At 41.4% G+C, this 14,958-nt stretch overlaps 1 protein-coding gene across 6 annotated transcripts in view; it reads left to right on the top strand.

The window, feature by feature from the left end:
• ANKRD44 (ankyrin repeat domain 44) overlaps nucleotides 1-14,958 on the top strand; it is a 130,207-nt gene that overhangs the window by 92,457 nt on the left and 22,792 nt on the right. For 2 of the 6 annotated variants that reach the window (XM_041472753.1, XM_041472758.1), the window contains exons 12-17: nucleotides 402-465; nucleotides 2,817-2,885; nucleotides 3,585-3,725; nucleotides 5,805-5,888; nucleotides 6,860-6,971; nucleotides 12,149-12,175. In XM_041472753.1, the coding sequence (XP_041328687.1) occupies nucleotides 402-465; nucleotides 2,817-2,885; nucleotides 3,585-3,725; nucleotides 5,805-5,888; nucleotides 6,860-6,971; nucleotides 12,149-12,175 (497 nt within the window). The remainder of the gene's footprint in view (nucleotides 1-401; nucleotides 466-2,816; nucleotides 2,886-3,584; nucleotides 3,726-5,804; nucleotides 5,889-6,859; nucleotides 6,972-12,148; nucleotides 12,176-14,958) is intronic. The other 4 variants (XM_041472757.1, XM_041472759.1, XM_041472755.1 and 1 more) reach the window with 3 other exon arrangements.

The following is a 14,958-nucleotide window of genomic DNA, read 5'->3' on the forward strand; positions in this document are numbered from 1 at the left end:
TCCCAATCTGACAACCACACATCACGAAAACAGCCCCAGTTCATGTTTAGGCTGCCTCTGTGGTTCTTCCCCATGTCTCCACGTTCTCTGTCTTCCTGTCCTGCTGTCGCAGTCCTCTTGATAAGTCTCAGCCTCCCAAGCACCCGTCACAGGCTGCAGACAGGGATGTGGAGGAGCTGGATGTGGAAATAGACGCTCGTCACCTTCGCAGCTCTTTTTATAGCGCTGCCAGCGCGAGCAGCCGCTCGCCGTCCCCGTGACAACCTCTCTGACTGTGCCTTGCGTTCTGCTTTCCTCCCGACTAACTGATTTTTCTGTCTCTGCGATGTTTCTTGTGGTTTAACTAGGACAAAAGTATAGCATAGTGTCCTTGTTTAGTAATGAGCACGTGCTGTCTGCAGGCTTTGACATAGACACCCCCGACAGCTTCGGAAGAACGTGCCTGCACGCGGCCGCTGCCGGAGGGTGAGTACCTGCACTGCGGCTGCTCCAAGGCAGCCTGGGGCCAGCCACTTTGGCTGTGCTATCCACTGAGGAATTTACTGCTGGGCAAGGCAGTGTGATGCCATAATTTGGGTCATTTTAGGCTCTCTTCTGCTGCTGCCTTTGTGTAGGGTGAGCTGGGTTGATTTGAAGCATGTGTTTCAGGCAGAGGGGAAAACTCTTCTTTTCGTGCCCCTGAGAAGGCTGTTTCAGCTTTCAGAGGGGTGCTGCACTTGGCCAGACCTCCCTGAGGGCCACAACAGTCACCAAGGGCCAACAGTCTCCAGGAGAGCATCAGTCCCTGGGGAACACCCAGTGAGGAGCAGGAGCAGCAGCTGGAGCTCCTGGCATGCTGCTGGCAGGGGAGTTATTCCTGGCCTCCATCTCTGGACCTTGTCCTTGTCCAAAAATACAGCTGTGCTACAGTTCCCATCAGGTTGCAGCCTTGGAGTCCTAATGTAGTTCATCTCACTCTATCCCATTTTCAGGTGCAAAAAGTTTCTAAAAGAAAAACTACCAAACCAAAGCAACAACAAAAAAACAACCAAAACCAAACCCACATCCTCCAAATTAGAAAGTGAGAAGGCTGCCCCTCTCTCAGGGCGATGCATTCCTGAAAAGTGGTGGGAGGGCAGAAAAGTGAAATTGAAGTGAAAATTGAAATGCTTCAATTTAAGATGTAAATGTAGCATCCAGTTATTTTAAATATTTCCAGATAATTGTCAGTGAAGTGTTGAGAGGTTAATCTAGCAAAAGGACACAATGCTTGGCAAGCACTGAGTTTTGACTCTTCTGTTTGAGTACTTTGTGGCTCAGAAAACAGCCAAAATGGAGCCTTGGCTACAGCCCTTGGATTCTCTGTGGTTATAACAAGCAGAAATGCTCATCCACAGCGAATACTTGGCAGTCATGCTGGAAGTTGCTTTTTCTTCTCAGTGGACCAAAATCTGTATCACAAAGTTTTTGTTCCTGGGGGGAAAATACTCCAAACCCTAATAAAATCGATCCAAATATTGGTTTTATTATTGTTTTGGTATTATTCATCTTGATACTTCTTTCACTTTAGTGGAAGAGGTATGACAGTTGCTTGGATGGAGATTATTTTAATATAGTTCAGGTGCTACCTCTTTGATAAGGCTGCACCCCAGAAGGATAATAAAAACAGCCTGGAAGTCCAAAAGGGAAGGAGATGCTTCAATATGAAGCAAAAGTGACTCATGAAAATAAACCATCTTTTCCCAGTGGTTTACTATGATTGTCATCACTAGCAAGTGTTTTTATTTTTAGTGCATTGTGGTGAGTGTTCTGTAGTTATTTTATGCAACAGCAATTTAGAGTTGGGATCGGCATATACCAAAATATTGCATTATTGCACCCAGTCCCTTTTTTTTTTTTCTGTAGCTGGAGATCTACAAAAGCCATTAGTGGATTTCCTGACACAGGCCTCTTACTGCCGTTACATTAATGGGAGTTGCATGGCTGCTAGGAAAAGAATTTCAAAGGTCTGCTTGTCTGACCTTTGAAAGGACAAGTGATGCCCCTGTGAAAGACAAGTAGTCTTGGAAAATGCTGCACTTCTTTGTATAATTTTCTGGCTTGAAGTCCTACATTTATTTGCTTGAATTACAAAAGATGTCAGAATGCAGCTGGTTTGTTTTCTATTAAAAATTTCCTGGCTTTAAACAAGATGAAGAAGCAGCCAGGATGTGGTAAATTCTCCTCCACTTTTATAAATGCAATGTTGATGTGACAGTCACTGTAATAGCCACACCCCTTCGCTAACAAAGCACTTGGAGATGGCCTTAAATCCATCAATAGTCAGCAAATCATATCAGAATATACCTACAAGTAACTCTTGTGGTTATATTTCATTAAATAAACAGGATTTGAGCAAAGTGCTTACTGTTGAATGCTCTGCTGAGTGGGGGTGGATTTCGTTAAATGTCACCTCTTCATTATTAGACTGGCATTTCATAAGCTAGCAACAACTTTATTTTAAAGTTCCTTTATAAAATACCAGGTCAGAATGGGAAGCACTACAGTGCAGCTGCCATTGAAAATCTCCAAAAAACTGATCACATTTACTGTGCTCTCTTTGGAAAATTAATTTTTTTCTTCTGCAGAAGAGAAGTTTGGGATTTTCTAATAAAAAAAAAAAAAGACAATAATTTCTTTTTGGAGCTTCATTTTCTGTTTGATTGAATTTCATGTTATAGTTTTTGCACAGCAAATAATACAAAAATAACTTGAGTAACTTTTTACTTTTGGGGGACAGGGCACAATGCAGGTGTTCTGTTTTATTCATGTTTTGTTTTCTTTACTTCTCTTTCCAGTAATGTAGAATGTATAAAACTCTTGCAAAGCAGTGGAGCAGATTTTAATAAGAAGGACAAATGTGGAAGGTAGGTAAATTACAAAGCTCTTTTAAAAAAGAAAGCATCTATCAGGCAAGGAAGAAAGGCCACCTCAGACTGAAAATCACATGTTCTATGAAAAATGGCAGCAAAATCAGGTAGTTTGGCCTTCTCTGCAGAACCCTTGCTGCTGCAGTTCCATGCCAGCCAGCCAGGTGCAGCCTTCATTAAATCCATTAAAGCTATCCCACTCTCTTGAGTCTATCTTTTTAAAAATAACACAGCTTTTCTTTTTTCCTCCCTGCCTCAATTCTTGTTCTGGTGTGCCCGAGACACCACCTGAGCTATGATGGCAGGATAGCTGCCATTGGATGTGCTTCCCAGAGGATTTTCCCCCCACAGAAAGTGTTGCTATGGGTGTTGCTATGCCAGCTAAACAAGATGCTGTGATGGACACGGTGCTTTGCTCTGCCTCCCAGCTGGGAGAAGCAGCGTGTCTGCAGAGCCACAGCAGAGGCTCTCACAGGCATTAGGCTGTTTGCACAACACAGGTTGATGCTCTGTATCCTATTAGGCTTCGCAGCAGCACCAGAACTTCCTGGTTAACAATATTTTGTTAAATTTCCATCATTTAAAGTGCTGATATTGACTGCTGGAAATCTTTAGGAATGCAGCAATTAAGATTTATCTTGATCCTCCTCAGTACATGTTGGAATATGAGGTAACAAATTACCACTTATGTTCCAGGACACCTTTGCACTATGCAGCTGCAAATTGTCATTTCCACTGCATTGAGACTCTGGTGACAACAGGAGCCAATATTAATGAAACAGATGACTGGGGGCGCACCCCTTTGCACTACGCTGCTGCTTCTGACATGGACCGAAAGTAAGAGAGCTCTGAGGAATTCCTGCTTCGAGTGTTTTACTAAACCAGGGTCATTTTAGTCTCTTCGTGGTGCTGTGCTGTTTGAGCCAAAAAAAATGATCCCACTAGCACAGGAATTTCTCTCCGATGTATGCACAGCTCCACAGTGAGCTGCTCTGACTGGAAGCCAAGGCCCCAGATGATGTGGCATTTCAGCTCCACGGTTTACATCTGCAGGAACACACCGTTCTGCAGCCACCCTGCCCCACAGAACTATTTTCACAGTGTTATGTCCTGATGAAGCTCAGAGAATTTTCTGCATTTGCTTTGCAAGTCCATCAGAAGGGATAGAGCAAGAGACAGCAGCAGGAGAGGTTTTCAGGGGGACTGCAGTGACAGACAGACATTTGGGCATTCTGACACCCTTGTGGGAAGGGTGGGATAGATCTAACCATCAGTCTCCCTCCACTGTCAGAGCAGATAAAAATGCTCACCCTGTCCAAACAGGTTGCCTTTTTAGAGGGATGTCTGAGGAATAGCCTTTGTCAGAACGCAGTGGTGTCCTTGTGAGAAAAGGGGAAAACAGCTGCAAGACTTAGAAATGCTGTGGTTACTGACTGCAATTTTAATTTCCAGATAGTTGAACATTCTGCCAATCTCTTCCTTATAACACACTGTATAAACCAGACTCATTTATCCTGTTAGTTCTCTCTTAAAACTGTTAGCAACCTGTATTTGTCTTAGGTCATCCTGTGTTTTACTGTCTCACAGTGTCTCTAGACCCTAAGGATCTAGTTTTTGCTTTATTGTATAGTGATGTCTGGTGAAAGTACAGCTGCATCTCTCCCAGCAGAACACCACCTCAGTGCCATGGCAGGGGAAGTTTGGTTTAACTTTATGGCAGAGTTCTGAATGCCACATCAGAGCCTTGAGAGCTTCTTCACTATTTCCTGTGATAATACTGACATAAAAAGTGTCTTCCCCATCACCCTCAAACCTGAACAGTGCTGGGGAGAAGGAGGCAGAGTCATCAGAGGTCTGTGCTTGGCATGAAAACCAGTGTAAGCTTGTAGGAAGCCTTTCACCACTGCCTGTTTCTAATTCTGTCTTACCAGGGTGAGGTGTTACTTGGGGGGGTTGAGAATGATGATTCAGTGTGTGTTTTTCAGCTTTTGGTTCTTGGTAGGTGAGGTTCCTGCATTTAAACAAGCTCTTGGTTACCTTCAGTATGTTTCTACTTTTATCCCTCATTTTTTTTTTTTAAAAGAAAAGCTTATTTTAGTCGCATCCTGAACTTTGGAAGAAGTATATGGTTTTTATTTGTCCTCACAATCCAAACCTAAATTGATTCTGATGTGGTGATGCTGTCTTCTCGTTAAATTTTTCAGTTTGAGATGTTCTGGAAGAAGCCTTATTACATAGATCAAATGCTATTTGCAGACCGTGATTTTATAGGTCAGCAAATCTTTTTTTTTTTTCCCTGCTGAATGTCAAAAAACTTGCAAGGTCAGGCAATCTCATTCCAAAGAATATTCATCATTAACTCTGGATGTGGATAGTTAATGAGCAGGGAGAAGAACCTGACTGAGAGATCACACAGTGTTGCCAAGATATTTTTTTGACAGAAAGTGAGGCATGCTAGCTAATGCAGACTCGAGACAGAGCGATTTAGTATCAGTAATTAAAGTTGTTCTAAATCCTAAATGCTAGAGAAGAACTAGCAGCTTACTGGAAGGAAGCAAGGTGTAGTAATCCTGAGTTACTCTCTGGAAAGGAAAAAAGTGCACAACATGTGCTGTGGTTGAAACAGAAGGATTCTAGGAAGTGTTGGTCTGATAGAAACCAAAATTTAATTTTTTTTTTTTTTCTTCTGGCATTGACTTGTGGGACAGCAAACTACCACACTATGGTTGTCTCCATAGCTTTGAAAACTTACTACCTGCAGACCCATGCAGTGCACTCAGTTAACTTGTATAATCCTCATTGCTGGCTGGAGGAAGTCAGCTCCTTGAAGAGATTGGGGGTGGGTGGCAGACTGCATCAAAATCACCAGTGTGGTATTTTGAGAATAAGTTGCATTTTTCTGTCCTCTGTGCTAAGAAGAAAGAATATTTTAGGTAACTCCCATGAAAATGCTGAAGAACTTGAAAGAGCCACTGAGATGAAGGAAAAAGAAGCTGCATTGTAAGTTTGGTGTCACAAAAGCAGTTAGACTTCATTCCTGGAGAATGCCACGGCTTTGGCTTGCAGCCTTACACTCTGCTCTTGCTTGTTCTTTGCTCTGCTGGAAACAATGCTTGGCTTCAATGAGGGCTAACCTAAAGGAAAAAGCTCCATGCTCTTCTCTGTGCACATATGCCCTGATATTTCTGTTTCTGTGCTTGTTGCTGTTTCTTAATGGAAGATGTACAGCTTCAGTAATTTTATAATTCTTTAATACCATGTGCTTTAGTATCACGCAGTGTCTTTAGTGTCATGCACATCATAGTCTGTATGTTACAAAAAGAAGTAGCCAATGGCTTTCTCAATGTATTCACTTGGATTAACATTTTCATCTATCTGCTTAATTTTTTTTTTTAATCCCCTTTATTATATAATGGCCTTACATTCACTCCAGATTACAGGCTAGGCAAGGAAGTACTAATAACAAAATGACAGTATCTTGATGGTATAAGAGGAAGTGGCAAGAGCTGGAAAGAGCAAAAGGGATCTTTTGGAAAACATGATGGAAAAAAAGCCAATGAAAAAGAGAATATATTCAAATAATTCAGTTAAATCTTTTTTCTCCAGGCTGCCCTAGAGCATCATTGGAGGCCGATGGTTTGATATCTGAGTTTTTGTGTGAGGAGTAGCAGTTCTAGGCTGTTTATGTCATGCACACAGAATCGTTCAGGTTTTGTAAGAGAAAATCAATTTTGTAATCTAGAGTAGCCACAAGAGTTAGGTTGGAGATCTTTTTTGTGAAGTTGATCTTGAAAGAGGAGTGGGGGTTTTCTGTTTAAAAACATGGTGAATTGAGGAGCTATTGGTGAAAAGCGATTTGCTGCTCCAAGTACAGGATTCACTGCCAGTTTTCAGTGCCGCTTCCCGCTGCAGCGAGGGATGAGCCTGTTAAATATTGTGAGCCCGCATTTACCCCAGTGAATTTCCCACAGGTGTCTCGAGTTCCTTCTCCAGAACGATGCCAACCCATCCATCCAGGACAAGGAGGGGTACAACACTGTGCATTACGCGGCTGCCTACGGGCACCGGCAGTGCTTGGAGCTGGTGAGTGCTCGCGTTGCTTTGGGACTTCTCTGTCTGCTGATGGGGAATGTGCATGTGCCACGATGGGCAACTCCCCTCATGGCTGCTACTGCAGCTCTTTGGATAATAAGAAATCTGTGGAAACCTGCAATATGGGGCAGTAAACTCAAGTATTTGCACCCAGATGTATCTTAACAATATTTTTATCTTGATAATCAAGTCCTTATCCAACAGCCTGGTGCTTAAGGGTTGTCTTTGAGTGGAGTTTATGTGTGCACAAATTAATTTTAAGCGTGATCAAAATATTCCCAGTGTATGCCTAAGTGCCAGGAGTAAGGGACAGTTCCTGGTAAATGACAGTGAATGTGCCTGATCCACCCACCTGGCACTTTATCTGACCTGCATACTGAGGGAGTAAATAACTTTTGCTTCTTACCTGCAGTTTCTTTTTTGTTTCTGGCAAAACAATGGCAGCATTGATAAAGTTACCATAATCAAGATCAACCTTATATGTAAAGCAGCTGAGAATTTTGGTGGTTTTTTTTGTTTTGATTTTTTTGTTTGTTTGTTGTTTTGTTTTTTGGTTATTCCTTTTTTAATATTCTGGGTCTGAATGACTAGTAATTGCATTTTCTAAGATGCCAACAATCTTTAGCCAAACATTGGATTTGGGAGATGTATAGAATGGATTTGTAGACATATCTGACTTGTTAAAGTGTCATAAAGGTGAGAGTTAACTGCTTGATATATAGAGTGATCCAAAATTATATATATGTATTATATATGGTATATAATAGATAGTATATATTACATATAAATTGACTTTATTGCTTCCAAAAAACTAAGCTCCAATTGGAAAATTGTGTAGATATTCATGCTTCAGTGAGCACACTGTGTGTTGTTTAGTGTTACGTGTTGTTTGGTTCTTTCTTTCTGTGTTGACTCTTCAAGTATTGAGTTATTTGAAGGAGCTCTGCACAGCACGTGCTGCTTTCACAGCACACGTGCCACAACAGGAAAATGCTGCAGCTGGCCTGCAGCTGGTTCCAGCAGCTTGGAAACCTGGGGCGCTAACTCTGCCAGGGCAGGCCTGGGGCAGAATTTCAGGTGGGGTGTTAAGCCTTTTTAGCTCCCACCTGCAGGCATGTTTGTTTAGGACACTAAAAATAGCACTGCTGCTTTATTGGGCACAGAGCAAGGGCCCCTCTCTTCTCTTGTACTTGTGGCTGGGCACATCTTCTGCACATCTCAGTTGCAGGCAATGGTCTGCTGTCAAATCCTGGCATTGCTTAGGCAGGGCAGACAAAAGGAAGAGCTGGGAATGCAGTGGATGTCAGAGGTGTTGGGTTTTCTTTTAATCTGGAGGGGTGAAATGCCAGCTGTGGGCCAGAGACAGCTGTGCAGCAAGTGTTCTATATTCAGGCAGAAAAACTCTGTGTTCTTCCCTGTCAGTCTTCCTGTCTTTGTGACTAAAGCTGCAGTGTGGAAACCCAAGGTGAAGCATCATTTACAGAGTTAGAGTCACACAGCTGTTCTGTGTACAATGGTGAAAAACAACTGCCATGAATTTTAGTCCTCTGCATGCACAGAACCACTGTTGTGTGCCGGGGTGCCAGCCTGAAACTTATGTGGGGAACCAGGATTTTTCCATTGGTGTTTGGAGGGTAACAGGCATGTCGTTTTCTCTCTGGAATACAGAGGGTAAATGTGTCAGAAAGCATTTGTGCTCATCCAACAGCAAGACCAGGATCCATCATCTTTGCACCCACTGGCAGAAGAAGCTGACTCAATTTTTTTATCATGCATTACCAAGGCCTGAGTTTAACAACTTCACATTTGATAACTCTAACTAGTTGATAGAGGCACCACCATTACTCTGATTTCTTTGCAGTGCTGGGATTCAGGATGGCAGAAGGACTGAAAGCAAAGTCAGGTGAATTATGCAAATAAACCATTATTTTTCAGTGCCATATTAGCTGTTATTTTACTATTTTATCCCCTGAGTAAATATTTTTGTTTATTATTGATATCTGATAAGTGAAAATATCTAGGAATTATCTTGCCTAGAGCAAGACCATTCTTTATGGGCCTAAACCTTGTTAGGGGAAAGAGTTCATCTGAAATATGGAGCTTTAATTCTGGTCAAAACTGGGTGGGTGCAACAATAATTTTGTTTTTCTATGAATAATGTATTTCTCTACATACACAATAGCAAACTTCAGCAAAATGTTAGGGAATTATTTTGGTGTTCCAGAATATGTCAAGTTTATAAAAGACCTTGTAAGATTATTTATTATTTACCTTCCCCCCTCTCCCCCAGTTTTCTTAGTAGGTATTTAAAAGAGCTTATTTCTAAATAAATGTTCACTTTTAAAAGTAAGTCCAAAGAAAAAGATGTAGGATCCAGTGGAGTTTCCTTCACTGGGCAGTTTGGTCTGTGCTTTAAGCACTGCAGTTCCTCAGCATTATAAAGTATTTACACATTTGAACGCAGTTTAGGGAAGGGCTGGTTTATCTATGGAAACATATTTTCATTCTTTGACTTTTGTGTTTACCGTGAGTCCAACACCTTGGCTGGGACTCGGCTACATTTCTTTGTGGGGAGGTGTTGGGAGAAATAAGGATTAAGAGTGAAAAGGTCATATCTTTGACCCAAACCAAATTCATGTTTTGTGTGTTCAACCACAGAGCTCAACAAGAGAAGCTTTTTCCTGGAGGACCTTTAGGTTGTCTGGAATATTAGTGGGGTAGTTGCCCTGCAATGAATGATGTGATGTTGCTAAAAAGAGAAGAGTGGAAGCTGATTCCTCAGCTGTTTCTCCATATGTAGGGAGCCATTCATAAAGGCTGAATGGTGGGCATGTGTGCTTGCAAGCCACTGAAACTCCCACCTGCCTTCCTGCTTCTAGAAATAACCTCAGGTTTGTTTAGGCTGGGGCTGACTTTGCTGTTGGTAGTCAGTGACACTGGTCATCGCTGCTGCCTGGTGTTTTAGAGCTGATCACATCACCAAACTCCTTTGAAGAAAAGAAAAATGTTGTGCATTTTTTTTACGTTGAAATGATCTCTTATCACAGGAGCTTTGTTGGCATGAAAAGAGTGGAATTTAAATTGTAATTTCACATTAGAATTCTACGCAGAGAGACAGTCAAGCACTTTGTGCTGATAAAAACAGGTTTCTGTGCAATGCTAGGCCAAACAGAATTAAATGCCTGTCTCCTCCAGTGAAATCTCTTCTCTGACTGTAAGAAACGATGGATACTTTTTCTTTTAATCTGCTCTTCTCTTTATTCCATCAGCAAATGTAATTCCCTCTTTGACTAACAGAAATTGAATTGTCACAGGGGCTAAATCATTTAAGGATGGGAGGAGAGCATGGTTTAACCAAAAGCCATGCCAAGAAGAAAAGGCAAATCCCTCTGTGTGTGTTGGGGAGCAGGGGCTGAGGGAGGTGTCTGGCCAGCACAAGGCCACACTGGGAATGGAGAGGCTGGGGAACACCTTTATCAGAGCAGCTCTGCACTGCAAGGCAGATCAGCCGTGCCTTCTAACACTTGGTTCCTTAGCCTGTGGAGAAATTGAAATCACTGACTCCATAAATCTCCAGTGTGGTGCTGCTAATTACCCATCTCCTATCAACACAAATGTGTTCATTCATCCCTCTGAGAGCAGGACGCTGGTAATTACTGAGTGAATCACAGCAGGGGCTGGGATAGGTGTTAAAAAGCTTCTTTCCACATGGGGATCTGGCTTGGATTCTCATCCAATGGCAGCCCCTGGACCCTCTTCTGACCCAGATCTCTTTATGTGAGGGATACAACCTGGGTTTTCTCCTTCATAGTTGCCTGTCTCCACAGCCAGCACCCTCTTTCTTAAAGGGAGCATGTTGTCTGAAGCCAGAGGCAGCAATGTTTTGTGTGATGAATTACTTTGTACCTGTGTCAGAGCTTTTCCCATGTGGAGCAGAAAAGCACAAAGTCATTAACTTAAGTGGTTCTAAAAAGGAGAAGAGCTTAGGAACTTAATGCTCCAAAATAATTTTAATGCACCTAATTTGTCTGTCAGTTGTAGAAACCCCCAAATCATGGTAGACTGATTTAATTGGTTGAGTTTTGATGTCAGCATGCAATATGTACCCACTGCTTAAATAATCAATAGGAGCCCATATATGCTCCCATACATTGATATAAATTAGTTTGTAGAAGTGCAGTTTGTCTTAGATTTTATGTTTTGGAAACCAGATAATTTGGATTCTAAAAGTGTTTTCTAAAAATCTAATGCTGCTTAGGATATCAGCGAGGGCAGGAATTTACTGTTTGTCCTGGCACCCTGCTGGCACTTTCCCTTGTAGGATAGAGTGTTGCTTAGCATCTCTGGGGTTTATTTTCTGTCTCTCTGACACATCTTGCCCTTTTTAGTCTGTATTTTTGTTTCCCGGGGTGGAGAAGCAAGACACTTTAATCTGCTTTCTTCTGGCAGAGAACAAGGCCACTGCAGAACTCCAGGAGACATTTTCCCTTCAGTTAGGAAGGAGATCACGGACTTCTGTTGTTGCCTTAAACACCTTTCTGTGTATCTGTGTGTGTGGTGTTTAAATGTTATGTGTGAAGAATATCTGGCTCCCTCAAATCTACTGAATCTAGAGAAAAGGACATCTGATCTAATGCATCCATTGCATTGAATTAAAGTATTAGGCTCTCAGAAAGCACTGTGGTCACTGGGATTTTAGGGGTGCAGTCAGATTTATTTATCCAAGGCAAGGTATTTGCCTGCATGAGCAGACTTCCAAACAGAAACTGCCACTGGTGTATTGGTATTTGTAGGTTTACAAAGCAATCTCACTTCATTAAGCAAAGCCTCCCACTGTGTGTGTGTATTACGTATCTGTTGATCTGTGTTTTGTCAGTTGAGGAGATTGATCTTAAACATTGTCATTATTCTCCTCTCTTCCTTCCTCCCTTAATGTAACTGATATCTATCCACAGTGGCTGTGGTGTCATTGCTTCAGGAGTATTTCTGCTGGGTGTGGACAGTGTAGGGATGGGGCACACAGGGTCAGTTCTGTGGTTCTGTTCATGCACTGCTTGAAATGCAGTTACTGTGCAAGAAAAATAAACCAAGAAACATTTTCAGATTACCATTACACTTGAGTGTTTCTGTCTTTAATTATTCTAATTCTAATTGACATTTTTAATTAGATTGGAAGCAAAACTCCATTGGATATAGTGAGTAAATGAAAAGCAATTGCATGTTGTGTATTTTTATTTAAACTTCTTAGTATTTTGCAAATCCTTGTATTCACTCTGGTGAAGCCTGAGGAAGAAGAATCACAACTCTTAACCAGCATGCCACATACTTGAAGCAATTGCATGTGTGCTGCTTCTGCTTCCATTGGAATTCCTTCTTCCTGCTGCTTGCAGGCTCCAGCTTTGCTCAAGGCTGTTGCTGCTCCTCTGTCAGTCTTAGGAGCTGTGAGTCCAGTGCACGTACCTGCCTGGCATGACACTTCCCTGGATGTTAAAGTAACCTTGCATTTGGTAACGTGAAATGGAACCACACTTGGCTGTTTTCTGGAAGTTTGTGGCCAATTTTAAAGTGTTTTGGAGAAGAAATGTAAATTACATGGCTTCAAGCAAGCTTGAATTTAAAAAGTACTTGTGTATGTTTCAGAGTAGAGGCTCAAATGAGAGGAGAGTAGCAAAAATAACACTGAAATGCACATTTTAAAAATTGACTGTCACTGTATTTCACCAGTCCTCAAGTTTTCTATATAAAGAGGAAACTTCCAATAATTTCTCTAAATATAAGCCTTCCTATACCTTTTGCACACCTGTATGATTTGCAAAAGTTTCTTTGGCTAAGAGAGACCTTAAAGCAAAGTGTGAGGTTTTACAGAACCTCTGAGGTAGAATTTCTGCCAGAAAGAAATATGATATATGTGATTTGAGTGTGAAAGTCCCAGGTTCAATTCTCTGCTCTGACTGACAAAGGAATTGGACTTCTGCATCCCAAGGAGTAACCAACATATTACACAGGCTGGTACTGGGGGTGATCTCTCACTCTCATTTGGAGCTGTTCTGCATTGTTTAAACACTCACTGGGTGACAATCACCTGTCCCTATGACCCACTGAGTATGGCACTCCTATGGCTTAATATGAAATGATTTTGTATGGAGTGGAAGAGCTCCAACAGCAGATCAGTGCCCCAGCTGAGAACAGCCCAGGGCCTGGAGGCCTGCTTGAGTTTCAGATTTAGATATGTTTAAAGACCTGAACAGTGTCCTCTTACATGCCAGGTAAGTGTCCTGTTTGCATGGTAGTGACTGTTCTGCTGGGTATTGGATACTTAAACTTGGTACTGGAGGAGTTTCACAGAGCTACTAACACATCTCTTCAGGCTAAGCCTAAGCTCTTGTGAAAATACTCCTTGCTTAAGTTAATTTACCTTCACCCATATCTGTGCATGTGAGTAAAATTGATGTCTGTACTGATGAATTGGATTTTTAAAGCCTGATCTTAGGAAAGCATCAGCACTAGGTTAAGAGGCATATTGGTTTTAACCTGATCAAGTGAAAATAATCTGATCATGTGTATTTATGAATATGGAGGGAGCTTACAGGATTGCTTGTTCCCCTGAGGATGTATTTGTGCCACTTTTGAATTTTTCATCAATTAGGACTAATTCTGAGATTTTAAAATATACTTCCCTGATTGAGATAAAGTAGTACAGAGGTTCATTTTACTGCTCTTTTCTGTATCATCAGAAACAACTGAGGAGCATTTTCAATCTTGTCCTGGCTACTTGCTGGAAAAGCCTTTATCTAAAAGAAGCTGCTGGTGGCATGTTTTCCCAGAGCAGAGACAATTATCTGTTGCAATTTATCAGGAAATATGAGATGCAAAGTGACACCTAGCTCATATATTTGTATTCAGTTCTGAAAGTGACATTAAAAATCGTGACCAGTTGCCAGTTCTGAATGACCTTGTGAGTGATCAGCAGCATCGCTGCAGAATTGTTCCAGAAGAGCAGAGTCCCAACTATTTCTTTTCTCTTTATTGCCTTTTGATCAGCTCTTCACATGTGTGGATATTTCGGAGCACTGTTAGATTAATAACTTTTCAGAGTAAAGGCCATTTTTAGGATATACACAGCCAATGTAATGCTTTGCCATTTTACAATTAGCATGAGTGGCAGCAAACTGCAGGGGTTCACCAGCAGTACTGCCAGTGTGTGTGCTGGAATGTCAAAGCTGCCCTAATAAAACAGTGAAACTCTCCAAGTCCCTTTAACTTCAGTGCCAGTTAGCACAAACCTGGGACATAACTGAAATGGCTGTGCCTGGAGGTGCCTGTGCATGATGGCTTGGACAGCATCACACATTCTGTTCTCTTTGAGGGTCTGAGATACTGCCCATTGTTTCACTGTCTATGGCTTGGAGTTTCTTTTGACTCTTGCTTTGAAAAGTGCAGCTTAAACCTTTTATGCATGATGAAAGTATTATCTCTTTTTCTGCTTAATGGTAATTTTAAATTACTGACATGCTCCATGAAGCTGCTTTTGGTTTTTTGGTTTTTTTTTTTTTTTTTTTTTTTTTTTTTTTTTTTTTTTTTTTTTTTTTTAATACCAGAGCTGAATTTTAGAATATATTATGAGGACAATCATAGGAAGTATCCTGACATATCTGAATGAAGGGGGGAACCCACACTGTATCCTGCTATAGAGTCATTTATTGTAACCACAGAATAAAATCAGGCAGTAAATCCTCTTATGCCTGTAAATACCCTTACTGCACAAATGAAATGGTGTGAACTGTAAAAGTTATTCATCTTCATGCTGAACTAGGGAAGAGAAGAGTTTATAATAGCAACCTTGTAGTGCTGTTAGTTTGTAAGTCTAGAACTGAATAATTGATGTTTTATCTTAGTCTGCACCTCCCAAAGCATTCATGTTCCTGTTTCTGAGGCTGAAGAAGACTTCACAAAATTACTGACAGTATTAAAAGATGCT

The sequence above is a fragment of the Pyrgilauda ruficollis genome, unplaced genomic scaffold (assembly GCF_017590135.1).
Source record: "Pyrgilauda ruficollis isolate IOZ18807 unplaced genomic scaffold, ASM1759013v1 scaffold3, whole genome shotgun sequence".
Lineage (NCBI taxonomy): Eukaryota > Metazoa > Chordata > Aves > Passeriformes > Passeridae > Pyrgilauda > Pyrgilauda ruficollis.